Source organism: Neopsephotus bourkii, unplaced genomic scaffold (assembly GCF_033783945.1).
Source record: "Neopsephotus bourkii isolate Nb327-2 ecotype Australia unplaced genomic scaffold, CSIRO-AGI_Nbou_v1 NB_234, whole genome shotgun sequence".
NCBI lineage: Eukaryota > Metazoa > Chordata > Aves > Psittaciformes > Psittacidae > Neopsephotus > Neopsephotus bourkii.
This window is the reverse complement of record NW_026900744.1, coordinates 10,607,962-10,625,720: the sequence shown is the minus strand read 5'-3', so window position 1 is coordinate 10,625,720 and position 17,759 is coordinate 10,607,962. Positions and strand designations below refer to the sequence as shown.

General features: G+C 37.7%; 1 protein-coding gene across 3 annotated transcripts; it reads right to left on the bottom strand.

Annotated features, from left to right (window-relative positions):
• Positions 1–486: 486 nt before the first annotated feature.
• Positions 487–17,728, bottom strand: SPATA1 (spermatogenesis associated 1). 3 transcript variants are annotated; one of them, XM_061345212.1, is made up of 13 exons: positions 16,718–17,728; positions 15,688–15,794; positions 12,120–12,237; positions 10,019–10,072; positions 9,595–9,925; positions 9,232–9,483; positions 7,826–7,952; positions 7,626–7,686; positions 6,914–7,031; positions 5,833–5,958; positions 3,855–4,024; positions 1,850–1,948; positions 487–1,023 (listed from the first exon to the last, which is right to left on the bottom strand). In XM_061345212.1, the coding sequence occupies exons 1-13, from the start codon at positions 16,751–16,753 to the stop codon at positions 928–930; spliced, it is 1,695 nt and encodes a 564-aa protein (XP_061201196.1). In that variant the 5' UTR covers positions 16,754–17,728; the 3' UTR covers positions 487–927. The 3 variants fall into 3 exon arrangements, with proteins under 3 accessions (XP_061201196.1, XP_061201198.1, XP_061201197.1); XM_061345214.1 differs by lacking the exon at positions 5,833–5,958; XM_061345213.1 differs by lacking the exon at positions 10,019–10,072.
• Positions 17,729–17,759: the final 31 nt, after the last annotated feature.

The following is a 17,759-nucleotide window of genomic DNA, read 5'->3' as shown; positions in this document are numbered from 1 at the left end:
ATTTGAAATTAGTCCTTTTGTGAGTTGCATCATTTTCTTGGTTTATTACTGATTTCCCATTAGTGTTTTATTTCCACCAATAAATACAGCCTTTTATATGACATTAATTCCTAGCATATTATTTGTTCTGCTTAAGATAATAACATCGGGTACTGCAAAGAGGCAAAGACGAGAGCCAGAGAATTGTTATCTAAGCACATGCATGAGCTTGAGTTTAAAGAAAGGCAGAATATGCAGTACTGTAAATTGGACCAGGATCATCATCATAGCTTGTACAAGACATTGCTTGCTACCTCTATTAGCTACATAAGATGGTTAATGTCCATGTAGCTTTCTTAATTAGAAAGGGAACAAAAATGGTTAGATATGAAATAAAGTAAGATATCTGAGATTTTGTTCATACTTAATATGGCAATTTATAGATAAGCATACTCATAGTGACAAAAATGTATTTCAGTAACTAGCTAAATAAAGGATTCTTCATGCTGTAGTTCTACAGAAGATTTATTTTAATAATTTTCCAAAAATGTAATGTGCATGCCTGAAAATAAGAACAGGAGGTTATAGATTATAGGTTTATTTTCTTAGTAGGTATTTTGTTAATGAAAGAACTTCAGCATACCAATGTGATGTAACACATTCACTAATTGGCACTTTTTAAATCACTTTGTTTTAGACATGTTACTAGGTTAAACTGTATATTTAAGTAGTTGACTAATGTTATATTAAAAGTGAGATGTAAAAAGTGAGCCACAGTAGCTCAGTACCCTAGTATACAAATTCCACAACATTTATATAGTTGGTGTCTTTTTACAAGATAATTTCAAGAACATACAGGCAAATGTTCTGTAATTCTGATCTTCTATAAACATTACAGAGCTTCTGGAGACTTTAAGGCTGTAAAAGCATGTCATCCTCTTAAATCCCTCATTTTCTGGACCGGCGAATTAAAGCTGAATGAATCTTCTTCTGTGTCAGTTCCGCTCTCAGCACTTGTAAATCAGATGCTGCCTGCTTTCTCATCTGCAGAAAAACCAGTAGTTTAAGGAATTGCGATTTAAGGAAATTTTTGGATTTGATATGCATATGGGTTTATATAACTAAGACTGAATTTTATACAGGATGGCTGAATACAGGATACATCTTTCACCCTTAAAATTTTACATGTCTAATTAGGTAGCCTAGTTCTAGCAACTTTCTTCTGTAGTGGTTTGGTGCTTTTAAGAGACAACTGTGCAATTCGTTGTTCTTTCCACTCCTTGTTATACAATGGAGGAGGCATAATGAGTACATCCAGCCTACATTACACAGTAAAGAGGGGCATGGGCAGTTCATGTGATGTAGAGACCTCCTATTTCAAGCACTCAAAGCTGAAAAGCTGTCCACTATGGAGGTCTATACCATTATCTTCCTTCCAAAGGGAGCCATAGGCAGCACTGGTATGGAATAAAGCAGATGAAGAGGACTGCTGTCTGCTTTGAGAGAGATTCTCTTTTTAAATTTTTTACTTTTTTATTCTTAGCCACAGCCTACAACTAACCAGTGCCTCATCAGTATGTTTCTTCAGTTACCTCTTAAGTGAAATGGTGTTTTATGAAAGACTGTGAAGCTTAGCCTAAATAGTAACTGGAAAGTCTAAGTTGGTTGAATGCTAGACATTCAAAGTCATTTAATAACCTGGTGTTCTGGAGAAATTTGGCTCAAGTGATAAAGTTACAATGGCAACTAACACCATAAAGCTAACACATAAACCAAAAACTCTTCAGGAAATAATTTAATGTTTGGGAAGATCTAAGGGGTTTTTTATACATAGTAACATTTTGACTGTTTTAATTAAAAGGCAGAGTACCTTAATTACTATTACAAGTTTCATTTTTGTATCATCCAGCTTCCTCCTCAGTAGATCGAGTTCATGCTGCACTGTAGTAATCTGGATGATTGTGTAATTCTATATTGAAAAGAACAGAAATAACAAAAGGTAAAAGTACAGCATTAGTGCATTTCACCACTCAGAAACTATTCTCTAAACTCATTCCAGCTCCCCTGCTTTCTTCCAGTCGTCAAAGTGTACTGGGCTGTCTCTGGTCTGTAAGCAGTCAGCTCTCCAAGAGGGGGCAGCTCCCTTCTGCTGTCAGCCCTTCACCTGGGTGCAGAGGTTTTTCCACTCCCTTTTGCTTTAGGAAGTTAAGATCCAGATCAGTTCTCCTGAGTAACAGCATGCTGTTTTGCAATTATCTTTTATGGCTACTCCCCATTTATAATAAAAAGGCATACTTCAAATAATTTCTTTCACAGGCTTAGCATCACTCTGTCACTGTACATTTATTGATGAAATTACTACACTCGTGATGTTTAGTGCAGGTAATCTCCAGGTTATACAGCACATAATTTCAGCAGTAGGTGTGGGTGGGCCTATCACTGAATTAACCTGTAAAACTGAAATTCATGTTTTCCAATGTAGGTTCTGAAGTCAGCCACGGTCCCTTGATGTCAGTAACACTGAGTGATGGGTGTGGATGTGTATGTGGTAATCTCTCGATGTTCCAAACCATTAAAAATTCTATTAAAGTGCCAGCTGAAGCAAATAATGCGATCAAGTTGGCATACAAGGAATCATTAAGTGGTATCTGCAGCCTCTCATCTGTGAGCTCCTGCTGGAAGCTTCTTCCCACCCAGGGGTGTAGCTGCCTGCATGCAAGGGTCCAAGTCCCAGCTCTGACACCACATGGCTCTGTAACCCTGGCCCAGACCACTGAGAAAGCATGAAAGATACACTGTCATGTAGGAGGAAACCAGGCAGGGCTGTCAGATTAGCTGGGGGCTACAGAGGAATCACTGCAGTGTTGGGTTGAGTCACCAGTGAAGACAAAGCTGGTGGAAAAGGGGAAGTCAGCAGCAGCAGGAGCTGTTCCCCAGAGCCAACTCTTCCCATCTGACTGATGCCTGCCTTCCCAGCATGTAGCTTACAAGGGGTGGAGAGCATACTTGTGCTTAGCCTAATAGCTAATTAAATCCTCAGTATCTATCTTCTGTGTGCCAGCCAATAAATAACCACTGTAGGCATGTTAACTTGTGCATGTCCTCCACATAAGGATTCTTTGTGCCTAGCCAGAGAGACCTAAAAAACTCCCTGGTATCTCCCCCCAAAAGGAGCAATAAAACATCTGAACATAGCTGATTATATAATGTAATACCAACCCTAATAATATTTTTATATTGTAGGCATTTATATTCACATAGGTCAAATAATACACATTTGTATATAATATATACTCTTAGATTGTATATACACTCTCCAACTTTTCAGATACAAGAAAGGGACACTGATTTTTCCTAGTCTAGCTTCAGATTTGCCAACAGACTTGATTTCATTAACACTTTTAGAAAATTTACAGATACAACTGTTGTGAAGTGTGTTTCCCCTCTTATCTTTTTTTTAATTCCTCTCTGAACATCCTGTGATTTGGCATCAAGATAACGTGAGGCTCGATTGCACAATAGTTCAGGTGCAACCACCCTAAAAGCCTCAGACATGTCTCATCCTCCCAAACAGAATTCACTACCTTCGTAAGTGAAATTTGGGATGAAAACAATACAGAATTGAACAATTTATTAATCATACTGAATGAAAGGGCACTTAGTTACAAGAAGATATTGTGGAAGCACAAAGCATAAAGAATCAAATGCTCAGACTCAAGAAGTTTTTAAGAAGTGTGGGCTGAAGGAATTCTATATATTCTGTACTTGGCTGTTAAAGCTAGTTTACATTGTTTGGTGATTAATTTCTTACTTTATAGAGAAAAAAAACAAACAGGCTGTGTAAAAAGAGAGATTACAATAACACAAGCAAATACCTTGGAGTTTGTCATATTATTTGGTCGTTTCCGGCTATCTCTGGCTTCCTGTTGCAAGAGAAATTTCTGGTGGTAAAGCTCTAAATCTTGCTGCAGTTTGTTTAAAGCATCCTCCAGGGGAACTGTAGCTTTCTTAGTTTCAAAGTACTGCTTTTTCCATTCCTCACAAACTACACAGGAAAACAGTAATACTTTTTGGTCTTGTTCATCTTATCATAAGGTTTGCTGAAGACAGTAATGGCTAACTGATCTAAAAAGATGCAGTTGGCCAATGCATATTAAAAGATAGCAGTAGGTTTCTTTTTAAAAAAGCATTTAGTGAAAAACCTTCATTGAAATTACATTCACTGTAAATGCAATTGACTTTCTGCACAATCACCTGCAACAAAAGGCTCTCTCTGTTCATCAAGATACCACACAAAGTCCAACCCCAAAATTTCAGCTTTGGTGTTCTGCATGTTTCAGCTGCACAGTAGGTGCTCCTGACCTGTGAGGACTTGATGCCCACCACAGCCTGAAGTTCATGCCTATACTGTAGCAGGATATTTAGCACTGTAGACTTACACAAAATCTGAGCTCTGCAGAGCCAGAGAGTTTGAACAGTACAAAAGTCCCAAGATTATGGGAAGCAGTTATTTACCTGTACACTTAACTATGATTCCTCCTATATTGATAATGTGCTGTCTACAGCTAGCACACAATTTCCCCTGTATTTAGTGTGGCATTCTTACAGCCACATACATCTACTAGTCTGCAGTGTCTTAAATGATTCCTTCTTTCAAGACGTAGTTTAGGAAATCAGGATAGCTGCTGTTCAGAAACTTACCTAAAAGAACCCAGCTCCTGTAGGACTATACAGTATGTAACTGAGCATGGCAGCATGGCAGCCTTAGGAGGGTATTGAATATAGACAAGACAGCTGCTCCTACAGAACATGCCCTTCTCTTCATACCTTGTGAAGAGGCATGTTTGCAAATGCACTTATGAAACTCTACAGGTCTGATAAAAATATTTCAGAAGTAGAGACACTTCTTAAAAAAACTGCAGAAGGTGTTTGAATGCATGTGAAATAACCTTTATTTTACCTAACTGTATAACATAATTTAAAACAACACAGGAGCAATTCAGAGCTTATCTCAATGGGGTAAATTAGCTTGCCTTGCAGCTCCATGCTACTACAGATTCACTGCTTCAAGTACTCAAGTTTTTGTTGTGTTTTTTTTTCAACCTCACCATGCTGGAGAGCGCACTGTAAAGCCATGCCCTCAGAAAATAACTGAAAGAATTGTCTTGTCTTGTCCTTTCAACAAAGCTACAAACAATAGCTGAGACTCCTAGTGATTTAGCTGTACTTAAATACAAAGAGAATGCTCTCAAACATCCAAGTGATTAAACCTCATCTCTGGTTAACTGGAATGTGATTTAGGGAGGATAACTTCAGAATAAATTTGAAAATAATTTTACAAAGAAAATTTGGGTGGGATTTAAATGAGATTTTAACTTCTAAAAAAACCCAACATTTGTCAAGCTTGTCATGACAGGTTTGTAACTTCCATGTCATAAGCTGAATACTATGAGATAGGAGGAACAAAAAGTATTATGCTGGCCATTTAACTAGAAGCTCTATCAGCACAGTAAAAACCTCTGTAAGCACCAGCTACAGGCAGGTTTAGCATATGTCAGCTGCTCTGGGCCTCAAAGAGTGAAGTTGGCCTGCAGTAGCTTTCCAGGCACTGTATGACCTGGGATAAAAAGCAGGATATATTTAGGTTTATAAGACTATCACGAAAGTGGAAGGAAACATTGCAACCTTCAATCTTTTCAACACGCTGTTACCCAAGTGAGCCTTGTTGGAGCTATTGGTTAGCAAACTGCTCTCTCTGCAATTAAGCTCACTGATAAGGAGACAAATATTTTCATATTGGTTTCAGTGTCATTTCTCTATCATTCCAAATTACAAAATAAATTAAAAGCATACCGTGGTATCTTTTCAGCTTATGTTGTTCCAGTAGCCCTTTAACTTTTCTGATCAGTTCTTCTCTATTTTTTTCCATGTGCATTCTGTCTTCCTTCATTTGTTGCAATTGTTCTACCATCTTGTTTTCTAAAGATATTATATTTAGTAAGTACCAGGATACTATCAATGAAGATTTTTGTAATGCATCACACATAACCGTATGAAGCCAAAAAAGCTTCCAAAAGACTATTATCTGCTCAAAATACGTTGTGATAGAAACTAGTAAAATCTTGCCTTAAACTCCAGGCAGTCATAGGCAGAACAGACTTCCACTAGTCACAACAGGTCAGTAACTTACCTTCTCACTATCCTCCTACTACACCACCACAGCAGAGGATCCTCAGCAGTACTGCCATTGGTATTCTTTGCTACATTCTCACTTAAGTGAGTAGTATTTCATTTGATCTACCCACTTTTCTCCTTTCATCCCCAAGTCCACAAACTGGGTCTTCTAGTGCTGGGAACCTGCCACGCTTTATGAACAGCCCAAAATGGCTGGAACTTTCCCACCACAAATTAGAATTTGTAACAATACTATGAATGAAAGAATGTACAAATTCTTTCATAAACCAGGTATTTCTGTCTTCATTCAGTCTTGATTGTTATCATAGAATCATAGCACAGTTTGGGTTGGAAGCGACCTTAAAGCTCATCCAGTTCCAACCCCCTGCCATGGGCAGAGACATCTTCCACTAGGCCAGGTTGCTCCAAGCCCTGTCCAACCTGCCCTGAACACTGCCAGGGACGAGGCAGCCACAGCTTCTCTGAGCAACCTGTGCCAGGGCCTCAGCACCCTCACAGCAAAGAATTTTGTCCTAACAGCTAATATATATCTACCTTATATCAGTTTAAAGTCATTCCCCCTTGCCCTATTACTATGTGCCCTTGTAAAAAGTCCCTCTTCAGCTTTCTTGTCAGCCCCTTTGGGTACTGAAAGGCTGCTATAAGGGTTTCCCTGGAGCCTTCTCTTCTTTAGGCTGAACATCCCCAATTCTCTCAGCCTGTTTTCACTCCATGCAATTTCTTGGAATCATATACTCACTTGCTGTCTGAATTGCAGGAACTTGATCTGGATTTACAGAAAATGTCAGGAAAGGTAGATTAGGAGGTGAAATATATTCTTTTGGACAACTAAGAGGATTTTTCTTGCTTTCACCAGCCTAGAGTCAAAACACACAACTGTAAGTAAATAACCCATAATCCTGAATAGCTCCATCAGAAATATGCTGTGAAAGTGGTCTGACTGAACATGAGGGATGAATTTGAATTCTGCATATAAGCTTTTTTATCCTGTTACCAGTACAAATGATTACTAAATTACAAACAGATGGACCTCTGCAAATAAAACCAGAACACTGAACACTTGCATCACAGAGAGAACATGCGGACAAAAACATAGACTATGGCTAATTGTTCTTGTCCATGTCCACAACCTCACAAGTCATTGACGCTCCCATGCAAGATGAGGAATAACAGGCTAACATTAATAAGACTGAGATAGTTATTGTATATGTAGTTCCTGTTAAATTATGAGTAGAGGTATAACTTCTGATGATTTCATTGTTGAGAAATATAGTTGATTTTTCTTTACCAAAAAGTAGCAGCACATGGATTGACTTTTCCCAATTACTCTCAAATCTACATTTGAGAATTTAATATCTCTAGTGAGTTACCTCTCTTATAAAATATGTCTAGGTGGAGGACTATGCTTATTGCTCAATATTGCTGAGCATATGTTACCTTGAAAAACATACCTGATTATCCAGTTTTTCACCAGGATCAGCTATAGACTTGCTAGTTCTGTACTGCAACAAGCTAAAATTAAATCAAAGCAGCAAGTGAAAATTTGTGTCATTAATTCCACACGCCCCCACCCTCATTTTCCTTCATTTATCTGAAGTCTGGTTATGAATTAATATTATCGTATGTTTTCGTACAATCATTATTTACTAACCTTTGTTTTTTGCATGCATATTCTGTGGCTTGGTCTTCCATTATTTTAAGAATTCCAGCATCCTCTGTTCTGTCTTGTCTTAGTTTGGTATCTTTTAAGTGGTCATTATTATCCATGTTTGTTAGTTCTGTGACAGGATAGTGATGATCAAAATATATAGATTACACTCATAAAATTCAAGATGTTTTGACTGTCAATGCCTGGGCTTTCCAACCTGATTTAGAAATTCAGTGAATTCATCTAATAAATAATGTTATCTCTGGGGTTTGGAAATGGGTGAATAACAGAAGAAATAAATAAAGGGAAGAAAAAAAACTAAAATAAACCCTAAGGTGGAGAATTTGTATCTAATTAGTTGTGGTAAGCAGTACAAGAAACATTATGACAGATAAGGAAACCACTCAGTTATTTCACCTTCCCTACACTAATTCCTTATCTAATGCTTTCTGCCTTTTAGAGACTGAAGATCCCCTACAGACTGGAGCCAGCATAGAAAGGGAGAGCAAAATGTTTTGAATTTAAATGTTAACGAATAAATGGTTTTTGCTTTAAAATATATACAATAAGTATTTCAAAATAAAATTGCTGACAGACTTTACCTTTACTACTACAAAATCCTATATCCTTCACCATTCAAAATAAAGTTATGGAAAACTTTTAATAGAAAAAATTTCAGTTATACCTTTACATATATAGATTTGTGTATTAAGCAGTCTCATACATAATATGAGTTAACGTGATGGTGAAGGGATAGAGCTATTTTTAACAGGTTATGATTGGAAACTGAAATTACTGATAATTCATCCATAAAAACATTTTCTAATAAACTCTCCACACACATCTCAAAGAATATAAGTCATTTAAGTAATATATTACTTATTATATTAATATAATTAGACAAATGTATCAATTATAGTGGTGTTTCCCTATATCAATACACAGTGATAAAGAAGGACTGTAGTGACAGGGTAACAGGTTAAAATTTCAACAGGGGAAGTTCAGATTGGATATAAGGAAGGAGTTCTTTACTGTAAGGGTGGTGAGGCACTGGAATGGTTTGCCCAGGGAAGCTGTGAATGCTCCATCCCTGGCGGTTTTCAAGGCCAGGTTGAACAGAGCCTTGGGTGACATGGTTTAGTGTGGGGTGTCCCTGCCCATGGTAGGGGGGTTGGAACTAGATGATCTTAAGGTCCTTTCCAACCCTAACTACTCTATGATTCTATGACTTATCCAATTTAAAACTATAGCTCTTTGAAAGACATTATTATTATTCTAAAAATCAGAATATTGTTCTGATAGCAATATTACAACCCATGCTTTAATTATAGATTTCTTAAAACTAAGCTTTACTCTGCCAACTTTCTAAACACATGCTTTAGCAGAGGGATGACAATAAACAGTTGTACCCTTTTGGTACTTGATGTGATTTTGAGGTGTTTGATTATTGTGGCCTTCTTCATCACTGTGGTTTACATGAAGAATAAGAGTGGTTCCTTTGGCTTCGTCATTCCACTTAGGAGTGTTAAGCTCTTTTTGATCTTGGCTAAGATGATTTTGCTGAGAGGTCTGTAATACCATATCATTCTTTCCAGACTCCAAATCATCTGCAGGATTTGACTGATTTGGTGTGATGAGAGATCCACTGGATCCATTTTGATCTGCATAATAATTGATGTTAGAAAACAGAAATGTTATTTTATTGTAAATGTTAACCATAGTATTTATGCTTCTCCTTCATCGTCCTCCTTCACTATATTGGTTAAACTTACCTTCTTCTCTAAGCTGTATATGATTTTCTGGAATGCTGTTGTTATGGTCTTGCATATTATTTGTGTGCAAAACTGGAACAGGTTCTTTCTCACCCCATTTCACAGGACCATGCACTTCTTTATTTTCTAGCTGATGACTGCTTTGTATGCTTTCTAAAAATTGTTTGCTTGTTTCAGGTTTTTGTTGGGGAAGCCTGGATAATCCTGACTTATGATCAAGCCTATTAGCTTCTCCATTAAAGTGATGGCTTTGTTGAGTTGATGCTGATAATGCATAAATGCCTTCAAAGTATTCCACTTCAGGTAACAAATATAATTCAGGATAAAGTGCCTAAAATATGCAGTATATTCATCAGACATGAGATGAAAAGTACAATGTAAAAAATTTCTGAAAATGATACCTTAAAAGCCATTCAATACATACATAAGGTGGAGCAAACGACTTCAGTTCCAGTTCTGTTTCTTGTTTTGCTTTCACCTTGGAAGGTAAGGTATGGAAGTGTAACCAATAAAATACTTTTTTATCAACAATGTTGCATATCACTTAATTTCTTTATTCTGTCATCCTCTTTACATACTACATTGTTTCAGAACCAGCACTATTTATCTTCTGGAACGGCCTCATGGGGAGGAAGTAACACAGACTACTATTGTATTTTCTGACACAGCACTTAAACTTTGTTTGTTTTTCAAAATCTCAGACCCACACGAGTGCATGGATGTACTGAATATATTTTGCACTTTCTCTTATGGTTCAAGGAAGCTGATCCAACAGTCACAGCAGAAGAAAGTCATTAACATTCTTTACCAGTAGCTGCTTCAAGATGAATCTGACTAGAAATGCTGACTCTCACATAATTTTCTCTATTCACCTAATACTGCAAAATATTTAATGTATGTAGAAAAAAATATCTATACTATCTGTTTATACTCTTCATATGGTAGAAACACCCTTTCATATTTCAACAGTGTCCTAAAAACAAAGTCTAAGATAATCAATGTAAATTTATAAGATGAGCTAAAATAAATAAATAAATAAATAAATAAGCTGTGTTTACATTTAAATAATGAAATTGAACTAAACATGGTACCTAATCTTATTCTCAGTAATGGCCAAGCAATGCCACTATTACAGACATGAGCTATATGCAAGAAAAATAAGACCAAATGAACATGATGTTGGTTTACATTTCTTTTTCACTTAAAGACCCTTACTTGCAAGTTGGGTACAGCTGTTAGTATTGCTTACATTGTTAATGTTGTGAAACAGAAGACTGGGGGGTAAGAAACCAGTCAACAAATATTTGGTCATGGAGATATGATCCAATGAGGTTACCATGACCCTAAATAACAAATAAACCAGTTAGTTGGTTTTTTGCTTTCCACTTTGTTATGATGTTAAACATCAAGCAACAGTAAATATGCCAACTTAAAATTATATGTCTAATTCATCACTAAAAACCTTCACTTGTATCTACCATATCTTTAATTCTCTATTAAAGTATTTTATTAATTCGCTGACATTCTAAAAGAAGCTGGAAAATTTCTCCATTTATCTCAGAACTATCAGTGGGAAAGAAAATACACCATCTTACTTATGGTCATCCAATTTAAAAGACCTGAATTCTTTGAAGACATATGCATATTTTCGGATTCAGATTGTGTCCCAGTCTTTAAGTTTTTCCTTATGTTTTTCCACCTGTTTTTTGCATATTACTTGATATGTATACTCTGGTCTTCTGTGTGAGTAATTTTAGTGGTAACTAAAAGAATGACACCAAATTTCCAGCCTGGAATTAACTTACAGGTCCACAAGAGACAGGTGAAATGAGAGGAGAAAGAAGTATTCTGTACTTGCACACATGACTTAAGTCTTTGGGTGTTACAAGAAGAAACTTTCAGTTGAACTAATTTTCAAGGGTATTTAATCTTTAGCTATAGTTTGTAAGGTATAAATATACAGAGAATCAACACTAGGAATAGCTATGATTCGGAAATTTAGGGGTTTGATTACATGCATCTCAAGCTGTACTACTAGACTAATTAGTGGAACACATGTACATCCAGAGACTCATCTTTTAAAGGCTTTTGGGCAGGTCACAGCAAGAACCATTAGAGGAACTCTGACTTACTCAGCTTCCCTTGTAAATTCTTCAACTTCCATCTTCCCAAACATGTACTGGCAATAATGACCTTAAGGGGATTTTTTTTTAATGCAACAAGATTTGTCATATTTAAGCCACTGAATTATCAAAACTAACATGTTTTCACTGGATGGCAACTAATTACATATGATGGTTTAAAAGGCGTTTCTAATATACCTGTCCAGCTGTGCCTTTGTATTTGGAGAATTAGATGTGTTCTTACAAGAACTTACACTCCGGCACGTTTAAAAAAAAGAAATGCTAACAGTGCTCCTGAGGTTATCTCCTTTTTATGTATTTTGCTTATGTAATCTAATCTGCAGGAATGTGGTTGACATTGTAAAACAAAAGAGCATTAAAGAAGAAAAAATATTAACTTACCACTGCTAGTCTTTTCCCAATGCATTTTAAAAATCTGAATTTACCTGAAGCTGAAACTCCACCCAGGTACTCTCCAAGCTTCTCCCGTAGCACTCTTAATGTGATGTGAGGAGATACCCTAGAATGTTGTTATTCATTAATACATCTGTAATATCAAATAATGATGGCTAGTTAGTAAGAGGGGGAAGATAATGCTGTGTACATACTGGCTTGCATGGACAGAATGACCAAAAATGGGAACTATGTCCTAGAACTGACTACTGTCCAACTACATATAGGCCAGAAAGTCCTTGTGTGCTAGAGTCAGAACATCATATCAGGTTACGGTAGACTCTATTACAAAGGCTGTCATGACATTAACTAGCAATATTCATATTTTAGGAATCCCATAAAAAGGGATAATATGGAAATAGCTGAAATTTGAAAACTACTCCTTCAGAATGCTCTTGCTCATCTGCAGATGAGTAACAGAAACATTAGAAACTACAATTATGCGTTTCCATATAGGTGATGATGTTTCATGGGGCCAGTCTAGGACTGTAGAACATACCCCTTCAAGCACTAAGGGCTAGAGAAGACTACATTACTGTCCACTTTAAGTAGCAGGCACAGTTCTTTCATTTTGTCTTCTCCAACACAAATTTACAGTTGGGTGTGTGCATGTGTACATGCAAATGCATTTTAAATCAAAACCAAACACTGCAGTGTGAACATTTCCACCATAATTTGAGGATGAAAGAGCTGATGCAAATATGAATTGCATCATTTAATGTACTACTGGAAACCATGCAAATATTTAAGTAATGAGTTCAGTATAAAAATTACTGTAGAACAAAAAGCTCCACAGACTAAAACCAAATGTGCAAGAGGCATGCAAAAGCTCTCTAGGATATCAGAAGCAATTCTAATTGCTCCTGTCATAAACTAGGGAACAAATTCAGGCCTGAGACTGTTAATCACCCATGCTGATTGTTGGTATAATACCTAGTCATGGTTTTGGCTCAGGCAGCTATCTCTCTTCAAGCAATGCACAGACATAGCTTGGGGGATAGCACATGTCATTCTCACTGAACAGTATGGACAAGAACATGCCACCCCTTCAACTTCAGTCTTCAACTTTAACCTGTCAGGGTTTGTTTCCACTTTCAGACAGACCTATTTGCTTTCATGTCACACCCTACGTATGTAAAACCACCGCCAGTTTCATAAACACAGTACTTCAATGGGCTACAATGCTTCCCATGCATGATTTAAAACACCTTGGACTTAGAGCATCTCCCCAAGGTGATAAATCTGCCTTGTAGCACAGGCATGCAGCAGAGGAGACCAAAGTTTGCAGAGAGGACACACTGAGGCCACACTGCTTGGTGCCTCCCTCTACATTTAGCTCCTGTTTATTTCTTCCCCAGCCATTTTTTACCCACACTTGCTGCAGATATTAGTCCTAATGTCAGTTATTTCAAATGTATAAAGGAATATGTGATAGATACATAACTCAATACACGCCCTTCCAAGGTCTTATTTGAGATCACATATGATCTGTAATTCAAATATCTCTCACGCACTATCCTTTCTTCAAGCTAATGTCCCAGAGAAGACATACTCCTTCAATTGTCTTCCAAAACCCAATAAATGGAAGCTCTTTCAGAGGAAATTCTATCACTGCACATCCTTCATTGATAATGCCTGTCCAAAACAGCCTGGAAATCTTTGTTTTTATGAACAGCAGGGAAAACACCTCAGTAACTACAATGTACCCTGTGAGAAAACTGTCTAGGTACATAGAACCTCAGATATAGGACAGCAATTTATCTGCAAATTATTTGAATGTGCAACGCCTAGGAGCATATTATGATCTATTTCTTACTCTCTGCCACTGGCTAGCAGAAGACTAGTCCTTTGCTTCAGGGTGTTCCTTTAAAGATAATGCAAACTAGAGTTCACTGCAGCCATCTCATCTGGAAACAGCAAATGTATGGCTTCTGTGGTGAAGAATGAGGAATAAATAAAAGATCACAGAGGCTCAGAAATAAGTTCATGGGAACAAAAGCTCAGGGCCATAGACAATTACACACTTAATACTTTCCTCTAATTTCATAGTTAATGGAAGTGGCCTGTACTTAAACCTAGGAATCCTTTGTTAAGCTGACTCAGACAGTACTAGGATTGTCAAGCTGACTGGACAGTGCTATCAACAATGTCCAAACAGCATTTGTACCAGCAAGGCTGTTCTCTCCCCCTCTCCATAGTTTTTTTAAATAATTTTGTTTTTAAAGACAGTGATAAAATGGCCATGTGCTAGTTATTGCTAATGCAATGTACTGCAGCATTGCTGAGTAGCCATAGCATAATTAACTAGCAATTATTTAAAACTCATTAGAAAGCAACAAATACCCCATCAGATATAAACCCACCTAATTTAAGTTGATGCCTCAGAACTGAGCCCCGGGGAAATAAATTTACACTAGAGAACAGAGGGCAGTGACAGAGGTGCAATCATATGAAATGATGTGAAGCTACCACTCCAGCTGTAGGCATTTTGCACCTCTGCTGGAGACTAGAACAGCAAACAAAAACAGACATGTACACTTATTTCCTCTGGTTTTGAGCAGCCTTTCAACAAAAGAAGCTGTGAGAATGAATACATTCTGCCTCACATGCTCATACCTGACTTCTGTCAATCTCTTCAGCTACACAGTGTATTAAGTGGACAACACAACCCTAATTTAAAGTAGTTAAAACCCATATTCCCTGTAGTTTAAGCTAAATTGTCAGGTTTTGCTCAGGAGCAGACAAGGTGAACGTAAAAGCTCCACTTCAATACTCATCTTTACATTACTTGATTTTTCTACAACTTGTTACCACACTAGATACACACAGAATTTGTGAGTTTAGGGGTACAAAACAAACTTTCAAAGCTGTGAAAGATTACAACTGCAGCTCTTTGCGCCAGGTTTGGGCCTAGGACATGGGATATTCTTTCACTAATTCCTCTAAACAATTACTTGAAAGCACACATGGCGCATGGTGTTGTGCGCAATCTTTCAGAAATACTACTGAAAAAGAAAGAAGATGTGCTGGTAGTTGTATGGGATGTGATGCTTCACCTTGAGAAACATGGCTCAAGCTTTTTATTTGGACTGAGAGAGCTCAGATCATCATATCCCTGTTCCTGGGAACTAACAGGCTATCCCATCTTCATCAAGCCACTCTGTCTTCAGGCTGGTCCATACCCAAAAAGAACTCAAGACTTTGATAAGCAGGCTCCAGTAGACAGAAAGAATGCAAGACTGTGATTTAAGAACATAAATTATTCTGCAGAAATACTAGCACTGCTCTGCAAGTACTTTTCAGTGGTTTACACCAAGGGCTGCAATGGAGCTAAGCCTGATACAAATCCAAATAAACTTAACACTAGTCATGGACATCACTTACTCTCCAGAAATTATTAAAGAACAAGTCTCTTCTGACAGATGTAATTGTGCTTCACAGAGCAACAGCTCAACTAAATTATTAAAGGACAATGTGAAGGACCTACCATGTATATGAAGCCTAAGATTATACCCACCTTATAAATCCAGCTGAGATGAATTTGCTAGTAAGAGCTACAGGAACTGTATTCAGCTTGAAGTCCCACACTTCTTCTGGGACATAAAAAACATGGAACTCCACCAACTAAATAAAGAACATATAATCATAACTGTAGATATATTATAACCCTCTTATTTTGCCTTATTTTGCTTAGGTGGACTTTCAAATTCTGGAGGCAGGAATGGTTTCTTCGATGGACTAGAAGAGTGAGCACCCACCTGACAGAGATGACTAAATAGTGAGAACAGCAACGAGTAGAGCAGTTTGTGACTGAATGATAGCTGACAACATCAACCTAAGTCACATTAGAAATGCTCAACGCTGGAAATCGGAGGAAACAGAGCCTGGGCTATTGCTGTATGTCACTATGACAGCAATGGACAGAGCTTACCAAGAACACTTGATACTCTGGAGCGTGTCCTGGTTACATAAATACTTCAGCTGAAATCCTGCCTTTGTTCTTCTCATAAATAATGCAAAGTCCTGAAAGCTGGGTACAAATAGCATCACAACTTGACCTTGCCAGAAGAAAAAGAATTCAAAATATTTCTGGCAGTTCTTAATAATATTAGTTACCTTGGAAGCACAGAAATGCTCCTGGTAATGCCTGCAAAAAGAGTAACTAAGCATGCTCTGAACAAGGTTCACTTAGACTGCGTTCAAACCTGCGGCAGGTGTGGGACTGTTAATGCCCAGATCTTGATATTTTTACTGACAATTAGATGGTATTGATAAGGATGAAACATTTCCCATAACTAGAAGCCATGCAAACAAGCTGTATTACATATTCCAGCCATTGTTGTGTTATTAAACTTAACTAGAAAATTAGAAAATGTTAATAAATGTACTAGAAAACAATACTTTCTATATATGCTATGTTAAAAGCACTTCTACCCCCCCACCCCCCCATGTCTCCTAGAAATGGTGCAGTGTTACTTCTTGTGATATTTTATATTTTTAAATGTGAAATCAAAAAACACTTCATGGAAAAGTACAAAACCTCTCACCTGGGATGTCTGAGGTCTCCTTTGACTGAACGACATGTTGCTCCCTGTACTTGATCACAGCAAATGACAGGTGGGCTTTAATAATTTTCTGTTTGAGTTAAACGTTCTTTAAGAATGAGTTTCGTGATTGATGATGTTACAAGAGCAGTTACTCCATTAATATCCTTTATTTTCACTTACTGTTCTTCCCATTTATGAAAACGGGGAAGTAATTTCTGTGCTGAAACAGAAAGTTCCAAACAAGACTCAACCACAGACAAACAAGACTCAACCACACCTTCTACACAATGAGTATCACCTAAGTAACCAGGGCAACTGCTAATCACAGCCCTGCAGCTCCCACAGATCTGCGCTGGAGTGTTTTCTTTTACCATTTTCTCCCCTTTCATAAAGACTCTTTGATTGTATATAGTTTTCTACACATTGTACTGCTTTCCTAAAGACACAGACCTAAATCCCCACTAAATGGGATTCTTGCAGGATCTGGGTTTATCTCTGATAAAGGGACAATTACTGTGAACTGCAGCCAAGCCACATGCACAGCATATTGTGCTGACCAAACACAGTAGTCCAAGCAAACCTGACTGTTCTGGGTGACCACGCCAGAAAAATCCTTCCATAAACTATGGTTCTGCCTTAACCTTTTTATGAGTTTCCTCTCTTTGGAGGCTCTTCCAGCACCTCAGAAGTTACTAACCGCCTGATTTTAAGCCTGCTCAATGCCTCACTGTTGTCCTGATCATCTTGCAGCTCTCCCTCATACTCCTGCTATTTCCACCTTTTCTTGGGCGCATGTGACCAGACCTTCCAGACAATCTTCCAAGTCTCACCCTGGCTCCATGAGGTGGAAATACGATTTCCCCATGTTAGCAGAAAGCACCTGCTTACAAAGGTCTTTACTTGCCCCTTCACAAGTACACCACACAAGCTCTCACAAACGACCTCACTGTAACATCCCATCTCTTCCCCAGTTATTCCCAACCAAAGACACAGCAGGTTACAGCACAAGTTCCTCCCTGTACACATGCAAGTTACTGCACTT